General features: G+C 49.8%; 1 protein-coding gene across 1 annotated transcript; it reads right to left on the reverse strand.

The window, feature by feature from the left end:
• Positions 1-2,542: 2,542 nt before the first annotated feature.
• TMED3 (transmembrane p24 trafficking protein 3) lies at positions 2,543-13,527 on the reverse strand. Its single transcript, XM_082448819.1, has 3 exons — positions 13,128-13,527; positions 11,196-11,444; positions 2,543-3,406 (listed from the first exon to the last, which is right to left on the reverse strand). The coding sequence occupies exons 1-3, from the start codon at positions 13,299-13,301 to the stop codon at positions 3,170-3,172; spliced, it is 660 nt and encodes a 219-aa protein (XP_082304945.1). The 5' UTR covers positions 13,302-13,527; the 3' UTR covers positions 2,543-3,169.
• Between the last annotated feature and the right edge of the window lie 46 nt (positions 13,528-13,573).

Below are 13,573 nucleotides of genomic sequence, written 5' to 3' on the forward strand. Positions count from 1 at the left end.
TGTATTTTTATTATTTCTTCAAATATATTTTTTTCTACTTCAGGTTCACCTATTATCCATCTCTTCTCTATTTTCACCTTTCCTATCTCTTAGTTTTTTTTCTTTTAATATTTTCTCCTTTTTTCCTGCTGCCATCTAGGATGGTTTTTCATACAGATCAGCTCTATGTCATGCTTTTATTTCCTCTGGAGTAGTCTTCATTTCTACTTTTATATTTCTCATCCGTAACATTTCCACTTGGATCTTTATTACAACTTCTTGCTACAGCTAAATATTATTAACATTTTCTCATTTAGAGTATATTTATTATGTTACTTAAAAATTGGGGTCCACACGTTCCAACAACTTTGCTTCAAATGACATGTTTGAATGGTGGTCAAGGTGTTGTATCTTTTTGGTATCCTTGGGGGTCTGGTTGTTTCTGCCTCGGTATTCATGTTCCCCTGGGGTCTGGGAATGTGTATTGACAAGGGCTAAAGTCTAGGACGTAGCTGGTGTCTCTGCAGAGGATTTAATGAGGTGGTGGGGGAGGAAGCCCCAGGATGGGAGAATCACAATGGGTAACCCTCATTTGCTAATACTTGCCAGCCTTGTTGTTCAATGTTCACTTTATTTTTTTATAATTTTTAGTTAGTTATTAATTAATTTTTATTTTATTTCTGGCTGCATTGGGTTAGTTGTGGCTTGCAGGCTCTTCGTTGCGGTGCGTGGGCTCCTCTCAAGTTGTGGTGTGCGGGTTTTTTTCTCTCTCTAGTTGTGGTGCACAGGCTCTAGAGCATGTGGGCTCTGTGGTTCGCACATGCGGGCCCTCTCATTGAGGCGCGTGAGCTCAGCAGTTGTGGCGCGCGGGCTCAGTTGCCCTGCGGCATGTGGGATCTTAGTTCCCCGACCAGGGATTGAACCGACATCCCCTGCATTGGAAGGCGGATTCTTTACCACTGGACCACCAGGGAAGTCCCTTAATGTTCACTTTAAACACTCAGAAAGAACAGCCTTGGGATGAGAGAGTGGACTTAGTTTTTAATCCACCAGCCATGGGTCTTAGGGAGGGGAGGACAGGTAGATGCCCTGGGGCAGCTGGTCAACCACCGCTCACCACCCAGGGACAGGGCCTTTGCTCTGCCCTGGCCGTGCCCTACACAGGCACCTGCAGCCTGGCTGCTGCCACTCAAATCATGGCAAAGGAAGGGGGGCCATGGGAGCCCCAAGGCAAAATGCAGGAGAGGCAGGCATAGAATGTCAGCTTCTAAAAGGAAACAGTCACATTATATTGCTTAATCCAGGTAGTGGCACATAAGGATGTGCTGTATTGTTTTTCACTATACTGCAAACATATTTCATAAAAAATCTTTTATATATACTTGGTACTTAACTTTAAAAGAGAAGAAATACCATCAAAACTCTATGAACAAGTATAAGTAGGATTTATGTTTCAATCAAGCTAAGTAAGGCTTATGGAGTTTCTTTCTCATGGGTTTGTTTATTGTTCCCTACAATGCACTATTAACGCTTGCTAGACAGCTGAGGATTTCAGATTTCTTGGTAGGTTTTTTTAGGACAGACATCATAGCATCTTCCCTCAAGACCTACTATACAGACACTTGATCAGTATGCATTAATTTCTTACTAATGGGCAAGGCTGTTCATCTAATAACTAATATCTATCAAGAGCTTAGTATATATCAGGCATTATTCTATACACTAATACAGCAGTGAACAAAGTCCCTATCTTCATGGAATTTACATCTAGACAATAAACAAACAAGTAAACATATCTGTCAATGGTGATAAATGACATACAGAGAAGTAAAGCAGAGACAGAGACACAGAGGGCCAGGGACAGGTGAGTTGATGCCATCTTAAATAGAGTGGTTAGGAGAGACCTCACTGACAAGGTGACATTGGTTAGGAGGAAATGATGGAGCAGGTCATGCAGATATCAGGGAAAGGGTGTTCTAACAGAGGAAACAACCTGTGCAAAGGCCCTGGGGCAGAAGCATGGCCTGGTGTGATAGGAACAGCAGGACTTGGAAGACATGGGAGAAGTGAGTGGAGGGAGTAGGGTGGGGGATTTCCAGGGCCAGAGGCTGGGGCACCAGATGCAGGACTTCAAGATCACGGTGAGGACTTTCATGAACTGTGAATGACATGCAGAGCCTTGGGAAGGTTTTGAGCAGGAGTGACAGGGTCTGACTTAAGTTTTAAAGAGACCACTGTAGCTGCTGTGGAAATGACCTTGGGACAGCCACTCATCATTGCTCAGTCTTTTCTTTTTCTGTTCTTAGCCCCTCTATTTGGATTAAATGATGACTCAGTTGTTGACAGTAAGCACTAGGGTCTGAGAACACAAAATCACCAACTCCCTATTTCACTGTTTTCATTCAGCTGAGAGTTATTTACTACTCCCTCCACAAATGCCTACACATACACATCTCTGAGGCATCACTTGCTCTATTATGCTGTAATTATTTATACGCACACCAATGCTCCCCATTAAGCCATGAGCTCCTTTAGAGCAAAGAAATAATGGCACAAGTCTCCATGGTGCTCACAGACAGTTTTTATTAGCCAGAGTCCTGCCTCCTAGGAGATACACAGCCAACCAAGGCACCCAGCTACCATTTTGTTCTTGCTTGCATTGCTGATTCCATGGCTCACCTGGGATGGGGATTTCTGCAAAGCCGCTTCAAGGTCTGGTTTCCACAGGTACAGAGAGCTCCATGTGAGGAAAGGCCAGACAGGGCCCTGTCTCCTCCACACGGGATAGGACACACAAGCCAAATGGGCCATGCGTCGTGGAGCAAAAAGAGAGCCCTGAGCTGCCCCCTGGAGGCCTGGGCCCCTGGGGTTGTTCCTCATACGAGCCAGGCCATTGGATGGCTGCCTGCCTGCCCTCCCACACTGGCCAATCCCTAGCCTGATTGCACCCTTTCTGCATTCAGTGTTGCACACATAATGCAGCTGGATGCCTTCCGCTTACTGGGCTCTATGAGCTTTGGCTGCTGGAGTATAAGGACCAAGCATCTGAATAGAAGGCAAGGTGAGAGCATGTTACCCTGTGCTCTTCTCCAGGCAGCTCCTGGGTTGCACCCACCAGCCCCAGGAGCCTGTGACCAAAGGGAGCTGCTCCGTCCTGGGGTGTGAGGGGCCTGGGAGCAGAGTGCCCCAACTAGGAGTGGACCATCCTGCTGACGGGTCGTTTTTCTGTGAAGAAGCTTTTAAGCAGCAGCACCTGGCTGAAGCTGACCACGAACAGCGCGATCGTCTCACCAACAGACCAGTAAGAGACTCGGCTATTCAGATCTTCGGCCCGGGCTCTGTCCTGGGCCTCCCGGAGCCGGTAATGCGTCTGAGAGTCAATCACCGTCTTCAGAGCCTCGTGGATGGTCACACAGGCAGACTCCATCTAGGCAGGAAGAGAAGAGCAGTCATTGTGAACCCTCAGAAAAGAAGAACAGGATCCAGCACACACACAGCACATGTGATCTTCAACATCCTAGGTAATTTCTACTGAATGCTAACTATGTGTCTATGCTAAGGATTTGACACGGTTGTATTCATAATAAGCCTAACTGAGGCTCAGAGAGGTTAAGTAACTTGTTCGGAGTCACACAGTTAGTAGATGGCAGAGTCAGGATTTAACCTCAACTGTCTGAGTCCTGAGCCTATGCTTTCAAATACTGCCCTGTGTTCTTATTTAATACCCACCATACCCCTGACAGGCAGGGATCATTACTCTCAATGTTAAGGAGGATTGACTGCTTACTGCATATACGGACGAGGAAATTGAGGCTCAAAGAGGCTACATGACTTGCCCAAGGTCACACAGCTAATGAACGGCAGGGCGTGAAGTAAACCACAGTTGTGCTGGACTCTGAATCTACTGTTCATCATGTACATAGACCCACACACACATGCAAACATGTGCAAAGACAGACATGGGTGCACATGAATGTGCACACACATGCATATACTCACACATAACGCATACTACTTCACAACTTCCTTTACCTGCTAAAATATTATGTGTAGCATGCCGAATTCTGAATATGTCCCACCCCCACTACCAAGGTCCCCTGCTCCAGTCCCAGGAAGCTGTGAATATGATGGGCTGCCACTCCTGTGATTATGTTATATGTCACAGTTGACCTTAAGAGAGGGAGACCATCCAGTGGGCCTGACCGAATCACAGGAGCCCTTCAGAGCAGGGAGCTTTCTCCAGCTGGTGGCTGAAGGAAAAGTCAGAGAGGCTGGATTCAAAAGAATTCAGTGCACCGTTGCTGGCTCTCAAGATAGAGAAGGTCACATGCAAGGACCAGAAAAAGGCCTCTAGGAGTGGACAGCACAACAGCCAACAAGGAAACGGGAACCTCAGTCCTACAGCTACAAGGAAATAAATTCTGCCAACCACCTGAATGAGTGTGAGAGCAGATTCCTCCCCAGAGCCGCAAGAGAAGAGGCCAACCCAACCTGATTTCAGCCTTGAGACCCTGAGCAGAGAATCCAGCCGAGCTGGCCCAGGCTTAGAGCCTACAGAACTGTGAGATAATGAATGGCTGTTGTTTTCAGCCATTAGTAGTAATTATTGACTCAGCAATAGAAAACTAAGATATTATGCCTGTGAAAGAACATGTGATCTTACTCACAGGCAACCTCTAAAGCAATCATTTTATCCACAACCCAGCAAATTCTATCCCAACAATAAGTTCTTGCGCTACGGAAGTTCATAAGCATCCAACAGACGTTTGTTTCCCAAATTCCAAAGGTGAACTACTTATACAGCTCAACATAAGAAGCTAGAAGGGACCAAACCATTGTGTCACCACCTTGATGGACTCCCATGAAACCCTCATTTCTCTCACAAATTGAACAGTTTCTGGACAGCAAAGGGGAGACCATGACCAAAAAAAGATGTTGCCCTTACTTGCTTCATAGATATTCTTGACTCTGGGCCGTTCTAGGAGCTAAACTAGACTACATGAGGAAAGAGAAAAGCTTCCCTTTAGCCTCTGTGTTGACAAGGCAGCATCTTCTGTCTGACAACTGGTCTACCTCCTAGGGGGTGTGGGTTTCCTCTGCACATGCTGGATGACCCCCTCATTCTGATCTATAGGGAAGAGGTGGTGAAATGTCACGTGGAGGGAAAATTGACAAGGTCACCGTGTACGAGATGGAATTAGTGTCAAGGGGCAGAATTCGCTGTAAAGAACAAGGTCGTTTGTGCTTCACTTTTTCCCCCAAGGGGAACCTTGACCCTGCTTTCTCAGTGACACCCGCGTGCCCTATTATTTGGGCTATATTACGGTCTTCTCTGGCGACTGGAGTTAGCATGGGGCTTCTTCACCTTTCCCATGTTTGGTAGGTAGGGTGTAGAGGGATACCTCGGAGATACTGTGGGTGTGGTTCCAGACCACCACTATAAAGCAAATGTCACGATAAAGTGAGTCACAGGGATTTTTTGGTTTCCCAGTGCATATAAAAGTTATGTTTACACTATACTGTAGTGTATTAACAGTGTAATAGCATTATGTCTAAAAAAAAAATCAATGTACATACCTTAATTAGAAAATACTTTATTGCTAAAAAATGCTAACCATCATCTGACAACACAGCGTTGCCAAAAACCTTCAATTGTAAAAAAATACAGCACCTGTGAAGTGCAGTAAAACAAGGTATGTCTGTACCTACAGATGTGTGATTTTGAGAAATGGACAAATGATCCTGAGAAGGGTTCCTGACATCAAGAAGTTGATTCCAAAGGGGACTCCTAAGTGACAACTGACTTCAGATGCCAACCACCAGAGGAGACCTCTCAGGGCACAGACCTCTGCACTGGACACGATGGTGGCATTTGTAGGCTTGCTCCCCCTAGCTCTCCTGGTAATGCTTCCAGAGTTGATGAAGGCATGTCAACTGTCACAGAGGAAGGAAGGGGACTAAACTGTGAAGGAACTAGGAAAGAGGTCACAGAGTGGAGTCAGGCTTAACCTACGTAAACCTGTGCCAAAGTGGAAGCAAGGTATGGCATTGCTAGACGCTTCCCTACTGTGCCCTTCCAGTCACTCCCCATGACCAGGCCACAGGAAGATCTGCTAAGTCCAATTAGTTCTATATTTATAGCACCCTGGTGATCTTCGGAAGACCTCGGTTATTGAAGGTAGGGCTGGGGAACTCAGGAGAGACACCTCTCAAAATGACACTACAGGAATTCCAAATCATACTCGGTTTTCTTTGAGAGCCCAAACTACACTAATTCATTCTTTCAAATGTTTATTTATTAAGTGCCTACTCGCCTTCCAGACATTGTGCTGGGCCCTGGGAACTGAGAGATGAAATCAGAGTCAGACACAGTCCTGGGTCTCAAGAAGGTCATAATTTAGAGAATGTAATCAGCTTCATGCAATACCAAAAGAGCTAACAACAGAGGGGTGAGCGGAGTTATGGGAACACCTCAGAGAAAGCTGCTAATCCTGCCAGAGATGGAGGCGTACCTGACACAGGGAAGAGACAAACTGAACCTTGACAGATGGGCAGCATGTCACCAAGTAGAGGATGAGGGGAAGGCATTCCACGTAGGAAAAGCATGGCAGGGCTTCCCTGGTGGCGCAATGGTTAAGTATCTGCCTGCCAATGCAGCGGACATGGGTTCAAGCCCTGGTCGGGGAAGATCCCACATGCTGCGGAGCAACTAGGTCCATGCACCACAACAACTGAGCCTGCGCTCTACAGCCCGTGAGTCACAACTACTGAGCCTGCATGCCACAACTACTGAAGCCTGCGTGCCTAGAGCCCGTGCTCCGCAACAAGAGAAGCCACCACAATGAGAAGCCCGCGCACAAGGAAGAGTAGCCCCCGCTCGCCGCAACTAGAGAAAGCCTGCGTGCAGCAACGAAGACCCAACGCAGCCAAAAATAAATAAATAAAATAAATTTATTTTAAAAAAAGGAAAGAAAAGCAGGGCAAAGAGCACATGCAGGGCCCAGCATGTGCATCCCATCGGGGATATGTGGGAAGGAAGTCATGGGTAGGTGGAAGCTCACGGTAAAGGCCTTGAGAGTCAAGACTTTAACACGAAGCTCTGTAAGCAGAAGAATGGCAAGGCAAGGATCCCACTTTAAGAGAACCTCCCTGCCAGCCATGATGCAGAGAGGGATTGGTGGTGGGGAAACCACTTTGGTGGCCGCAATTCTGCTGGGAAGACCCTCAATTAAGAAGGTCACCAAGTGGGGGAAGAAGAGCGGATCTGGGAGCGATTTAGGGGACTCGGTAACAAGGTAGAGAAGATCATTCTTGAAATCAGTGGGATGAACAGAGATACACATATACATGTGTATACATGCACGTGCATGCCCGTGTGTATATGCATGCTTATGCATGTATACACATAGACATACATACACACATGTTCAGAATGTATAAATACACAAAGGCTTTGTTTTTAAACACTAGGGAAGGGCTCACTGGTATTCCAGGCTAGAATTCCACCCTCCGTGTTTATTTCCATCACAAGCTCATTCAGAAACTCAAGATGTACATTACATTCACTTGAACTGGGAGCTCCTGGGACCCCTGAGCCCTAGCCCAGGCGTTCAGCAGTACAGGCTGGTACCTCCAGCCTCCTCCCAGGGTCCAGAATCACTGGAGAAGGAGTCGGGGTGGGGGTGGGGGGATGGAGGGGAAGAGAAACGGAGGAGGACACAGAAACCATGGGTGCTGACACCCCGGACAAAGGACACATCAGATATGCCATGTAAGGCATCACTTCAAAGACGTGGATCAGATGTCACCAGCCAGAGACCAGCACTGCACTTCTATGAAGAGGGCCTGAGGTCTTTACAGGAACAACCTCATATCCGATCAGTGACAGGGAAGGAAGCCAGTTCTCAGGAGGTAACAGAGCAGGAGGTGGTACTCTACGGCTTTCCTGGCGTCTAAAACCAGAAGACACCTTTAGAACCTGGCATGGGCCTCACAGGAGACCCCAGGGCAACACATCACCAAGATTCAGACACCTGGAAGAATCCCCTTACCGTAAAAACATGCTACTTCCCCGTCCACTGGGATCTGCCGTTGGCATTAGTCAAAAATACCACTTCAGCTTGTTCCCACAAAATTTCAGTTAGGCAACCCAGCCAGCCTGCTTCCTACCCAGCAGGAAGCCAGCAGAGGCCCTTCTGTTGCAAAGAGCCCTGTTTTCGCAGGGCCATGGGTCCCCAGCTCTCCTGCAGTGCGACCTTCACCCCGCTGAGACCTCCAGCCCTGGCTGGTTCCCAGTGTCCGGGAGCCCCGCGGGGATTGTGGGCACCGCTCCATCATGACAGGTAGTCTCTGGAGACACCCTGACCTGTCTCCCTCCCAGGACCATCCCTTTCCTCCATCCCATGCCCACATCCCATCCCGTCTCTACCACCTGCTGATGCCCAGGTCTTCACTCTGTAACCACCAGCAAATTCCTGCAGCCTCACCTCATCAGGACCTCCACGGATAGAAGCATTTGGCTCTTTATTTTATTTTTTGGCCGTGCAGCACACGGGACCTTAGTTCCCCCAACCAGGGATCGAACTCGCACCCCCTGCAAGGGAAGCGTGGAGTCTTAACCACCGCACTGCCAGGGAAGTCTGCACTTGGCTCTTTAAATTCTTCAAGAGCTCAAAGGCAGCGTCGCAGGGGCTGGCCTCAGAGTAGAGTTAGAAAAACCTTTAATCTTCCCTCGACCACCACTGAGGCAGCCCCGGACCTTGGACCTCTGTCAGGAACCTTCAGCCTCCGCTAGGATCTGCCCAGACTCCCAGGACGCCCAGGGCACCTCAAGCTTGGCCTCCCTCAGCAGCATCCCTAGCCCATGTCCTCTGCCAGGAGCCTGGTCGTGCTGGAACTCAGGCCAAAGACAAGTCCCTCTGGCCTGGAGCCCTGGCCCGGGACTCGGTCACTCTGGATCCTATTCTTTCACCCTAGGGCTGCTACTGGTGCCAGACACACAGCCTCTGGCCCAGCACTGAGCCGGACGAAGCCTCAGGGGAAGAGAGAAGACAGCTGCAGGTAGAAAGGGGATCCATGCCAAGCAAAATAAGATCAGGACCGGTGAGCAAAGTAAAGTGATGCCCTGAATACCTGCATCTGCTGTTCTCCCCACCCAGGAGGCCTTTCCTCCTCCCGTGCCAGACACACTCCTAGGCAAGCACCCAGAGTGTCGCTTTAAGCTAAAACTCTCCCTGTGAAGACTTCCCTGACACTCCTGGAAGAGTTAATTGGTCCATCCCTTGACAACCCTCCCCCTTAAATCTCAGCTCTGATCAGAGCATCCTGGAGTTCCGTGGTTTACAGGGTCGCATTCCATGCAGGGCTTCTGACAGCCGGGACAGCGTCCTCTGACCTCCTCATACTCCCACCACCGGGTACAGTGTGCAGACTGAGCACGGGCCCACCACAGGCGAGCGGGAGGCGTCTGAGACAGGCACAGACCAGGCAGGGGGGTCAGAGGTACAGAAGGAGAAGGAAAGAGCTCTTTTGCGGCCGGGCAGAAGGAAGGATGAGGTTCCCAGATGCAGAAGAGGGGAAGTGCAATCACTCCTTCCTGCAACAAAACCAAACTCTAACTCTAAGGCTCCAGGAAAGAACGTCTCTAGTGCGCTAATCCACAAAGCCTTTTCTCTACTGGTTTCTTTTCCTCTGCTTAGAGAGAGAAATCCTTCAGCTCAGCTTCTGGAGACTCACAAAATCTTCAAAACAGAAGCTATTTCATCAACGACCAACAGACCTCCTGAGAGGACAGGTTATGAAAGATCTTACACATAAGACACACCCTGGGCTGGACCTCCTATCAGCAGTCACGCCGCTAAGTTCAAACGCACTGCTGTCCAGTGGAACTCTCCATGCATGGGCACCAGCCACTCGTGACTACTGAGCACTACAAATATTGGTATAGAGCAAACAAGGAAGGGAATTTTTAATTTAATTTCAATTAATTGTCAACAGCCATATGTAGATAGCTGTTACTGACTGGACAGTGCAGTGCTAACCTCCAACTGCTCAGAGAATGAGCCCATGGTCAAAGCCAGAGGAATGGAGCCTGTGGTCACCTTGGAGGGCAGCCCAGAAGGTAATCTGGTATTGCTGGAGACTCAGATGCTCTGGCTTTGGTTCTGGAACAGGTGCAGCCACAGAGGGTCATTCCTGTCTTGCAGGTTTCCCTGGGTCCTGCCACTCAGTCACTTGACAACTATTTGGTGAGCTCTTATTCTATGCCACACCCCAGGCGCTGGGGATTCTGGGGTAATATAGAGTCCTAGCCTCAGAGCCTGCATATGGGAGGGAGGGAGAAGCTTAAATAGCAGGAGGGAAGACTGATGGAGGAGGCTGGGGTCGGACTATAGTTAACTGTGACAGCCATGGGTGACAGAGATGACTATCTGTCCTCCAAAAGTATCACCGTTTCTCTTCCAGATTGTGAAGTTTGTTGCTAGGAGGTGACTGCCCAACTGAACTGTATGTGCCGCCTTCGTTTCATCCAGACTGTCCACAGGACCATTTCTCAACAATGAGATATGAGTGGGTGTGATGGCGTCACTTCTGGGCCAGGGCTTTTAAGAAGCAGATGGGACTTTATCATTCTCTCCTGCTTTTGGTGGCTAGAAACAGAGGACTCTGAAGCCCTAAGGGACATCAGAAAGATGACAAGAAAGAAGGAGCCTGGTTTCCTGAGTCACTCCATGGAGGAAAGTCCTCCACCCCTATCCCCACTCTCTGGATTATTATTTGAGTGAGAAAAAAAAAAAAACTTTCATTGTGCTAAGCCAATGATATTTGGGGTTTATTTGTTATAGCAGCCAGCCGTTGTTACCTTAACTAATATATACCACACAAAGTAGGACTGGTCTTTCTCATGTAGATACATCGTATCAGCAGAGAGACATATGCTATGTGTACTTTGAAAGTGGTGCTGTGTCAAAGACTAAATGGGAAAGCAGGAATACCAGAGGAAAGTATTGCAGGGATCCAGTTAAAGAATGGAGAGGAAGACCAAAAGGAGAACATAGGGTCTTGCAGGACTGGATGTGAACAGAGGAGCAAAGTCAATACTGAGACTTCAGACTGGAGCTGGATAGCTGGCGACTGCTCATCAGCCAAGACGGGCACAGACGAGAAGGAGCAGGCTGGGGGAGGGGGTTCATCTCAGCCTGTTAGTGTCCACTCACCTGGGTGAGAGCCGTGACTCTGTTCCCCATGTCTGGGAGAATGGGGGGCTCGTCGCCCACTTGAAAGTCAAAGTAGACGGTCTTGTGAGAGAAGGTGGAAAACTCATTACTGAAGCAAAACTGATAAACGCCCTTGACCTCAGCCTGGTGTGTGAAGCTGTCATACTGCTTCTTGGTTTCCCTGTAGATGGTGTTCCCCAGGGGGTCCTCCACATAGCAGTCAACGTCGTAGTGGCCTCCAGTGATGACCTGACAACCGCAAAAGACACCCACAGTGTGCTGTTACCAGAGGGGCAAACACCACTTACCAAAGGCCGACCAAGCACTGTGATTACACGTCACCAACATTTTTTTCATTTAATCTTCACAGGCTTCTAAAGGCTGACACACCCCAATTTACAGAGGATGACACTGAGGCTGAGAGAGTTGAAGTTCACTGGCCATGGTCATGCCGCTTGAAAGCGACAGAGCTAAGACTCGAATCCATGTCTGCCTGACTCCAAAAGTTTTGCTCTGCAAGAGTGCAAAGAGCCTAATCCTTCCCATTTTACAGAAGAGGTAACTGAGGCTCCGAGGTTAAGTAAACTGCTGAACGTGTCTGGTAAACGTTAATATTATTGCTGATGGAATGCAAGGGGAAAGCACATATAGACTGAAGCCTTCACAGAATCAGTGATTACCAGAGGTGGGAGAGTCCTCAGGAATCATTAGTTCATACTCTCTGTGTCAACACAGGAAAGACAAGACCTGCAAAGGGCAAAAGTCACAGAGGTGGTCAATGACTACAACTAAGGTCCGTCAAAGAACACAGTCAATGGCCGCCATCTGCTTCCAAATGTTAAAATTTCCTTTGGTCCAGATGGAAGAATTTGCTTTGTGATTAGTGAGCTTCCTAATGCTGGGGGTGTGTAAACTTATGCTGAACCTGCTCTAACAGGGGTTCCTGACCTGGCAGGGACCAGATGACCTCTCAGGCCCCTCCATCCTCACAACGACCACGTTTTGGTGACTGTATCTAGGTTACCCCTGTTAGCCCAGCTGCAATTTCCACACTGTCCACGGACATGTGAAAGTGGCCACATCAGTGACTCGGAGGTCATCGCACATAGTGCTGTCCCCAAGCACACGCCTCTTTTAGTGGCTTTGATCAGAGAGCGCCCACCATATGGCCTGCCCCTACGCCTGCTTCCCGTGCCAACTCATCTCTGTAATGCCTGTCCGTATGTGTCCACAAGCAGACGCGGGTCTGGGTATGATTTCCACCCAGCTCCCTACTCTTAGATCTGCTCACTAAACCTTAGGGGCAGATCTCTCACTCAAGACCTGCTCCCCTGAACTGTGAGCCATGAGATCTCTCAAAGGAGCCAGGAGTGCAGGAGCTAGGAGCTTTTCTGAGTCATATGGCAGCAGCCACAACACCACTCCTTGGAAACACTGCCAGGGCTCAAAGCCTGTGCTGACACCTTTCCAAAGCGCCATTTCTCATCACTTGCTGCACTCACCCCAACTTGACTTCAAACACTGGAGAGAGGGAAAAATAAAACCAAGAACCCATTTCCTCTCGCTGCCATTTTTCAGTACAGGCGGGGACAAACTGGTCCAAAAAACTTGGGACAGAGAGCCTGTGTCCAGCTAATCAGACATGGCATTCCTTAGAGTCAAGGGGCCTGCAGGTCATTGAGGACAACTCCCCAGGATGCAGGACCCGCCGCCGGGGCATCCGCATCCAGGTCGCGCACCTGCGGCGCTACCTCCCTCCCTGGTTTGTCGGGCCTGTCTCGAGTGGGCTCTGACTTCCTCGCGGGGAAGTCAGCTGGTCTCTGGTCATTCAGCCTCTTTGGCTAATTCCAGCCACTCCAGCCTGGGGCGCACCAGTGACCAATGGAGACCTGGAAGGGGGAGAGGAGGCGCTGCCGGGCGCCAGGGCCTCACCTGGTAATCCAGGGAGAACTTCACGCCCTGCTCCACGTCCTCGTGGAAACACTGCTTGGCGTTGTCAGGTAGCTCGAAGGTGAGCTCCGCGCCCCGCGGCCGCTCCGCCTGGAGAAGCAGCAGCAGCAGCAGAAGGGGCAGCGCGCAGGCGGAGCGCGAGGCCACGCTGCCCATGATGCTCCCGGTCCAGCCCCGTGGGCCGCGGCTCGGGCGTGCGCTCCTCGCGGATGGGACGGTGGCTGGGGAACCAGGGATAAGGCGCAGAGACAGACGTGGCGCTAACCGGGCGCTGCGCTTCCGGGAGGGCGGGAGGCTCAGCGCGCAGCCGCGCGCTCGGGGGTAGTCCCGGGACCGAGGCCAGAGAGCACTGCGGCCTCCCCCCGCCCCTTCTGCCCGCTGCGCCTGCGCGCTGGCTGGGCTGGCGAAGGGGACACGCCCCCTCCCCC

Source organism: Balaenoptera physalus (assembly GCF_965194825.1).
Source record: "Balaenoptera physalus genome assembly, chromosome: 2".
NCBI lineage: Eukaryota > Metazoa > Chordata > Mammalia > Artiodactyla > Balaenopteridae > Balaenoptera > Balaenoptera physalus.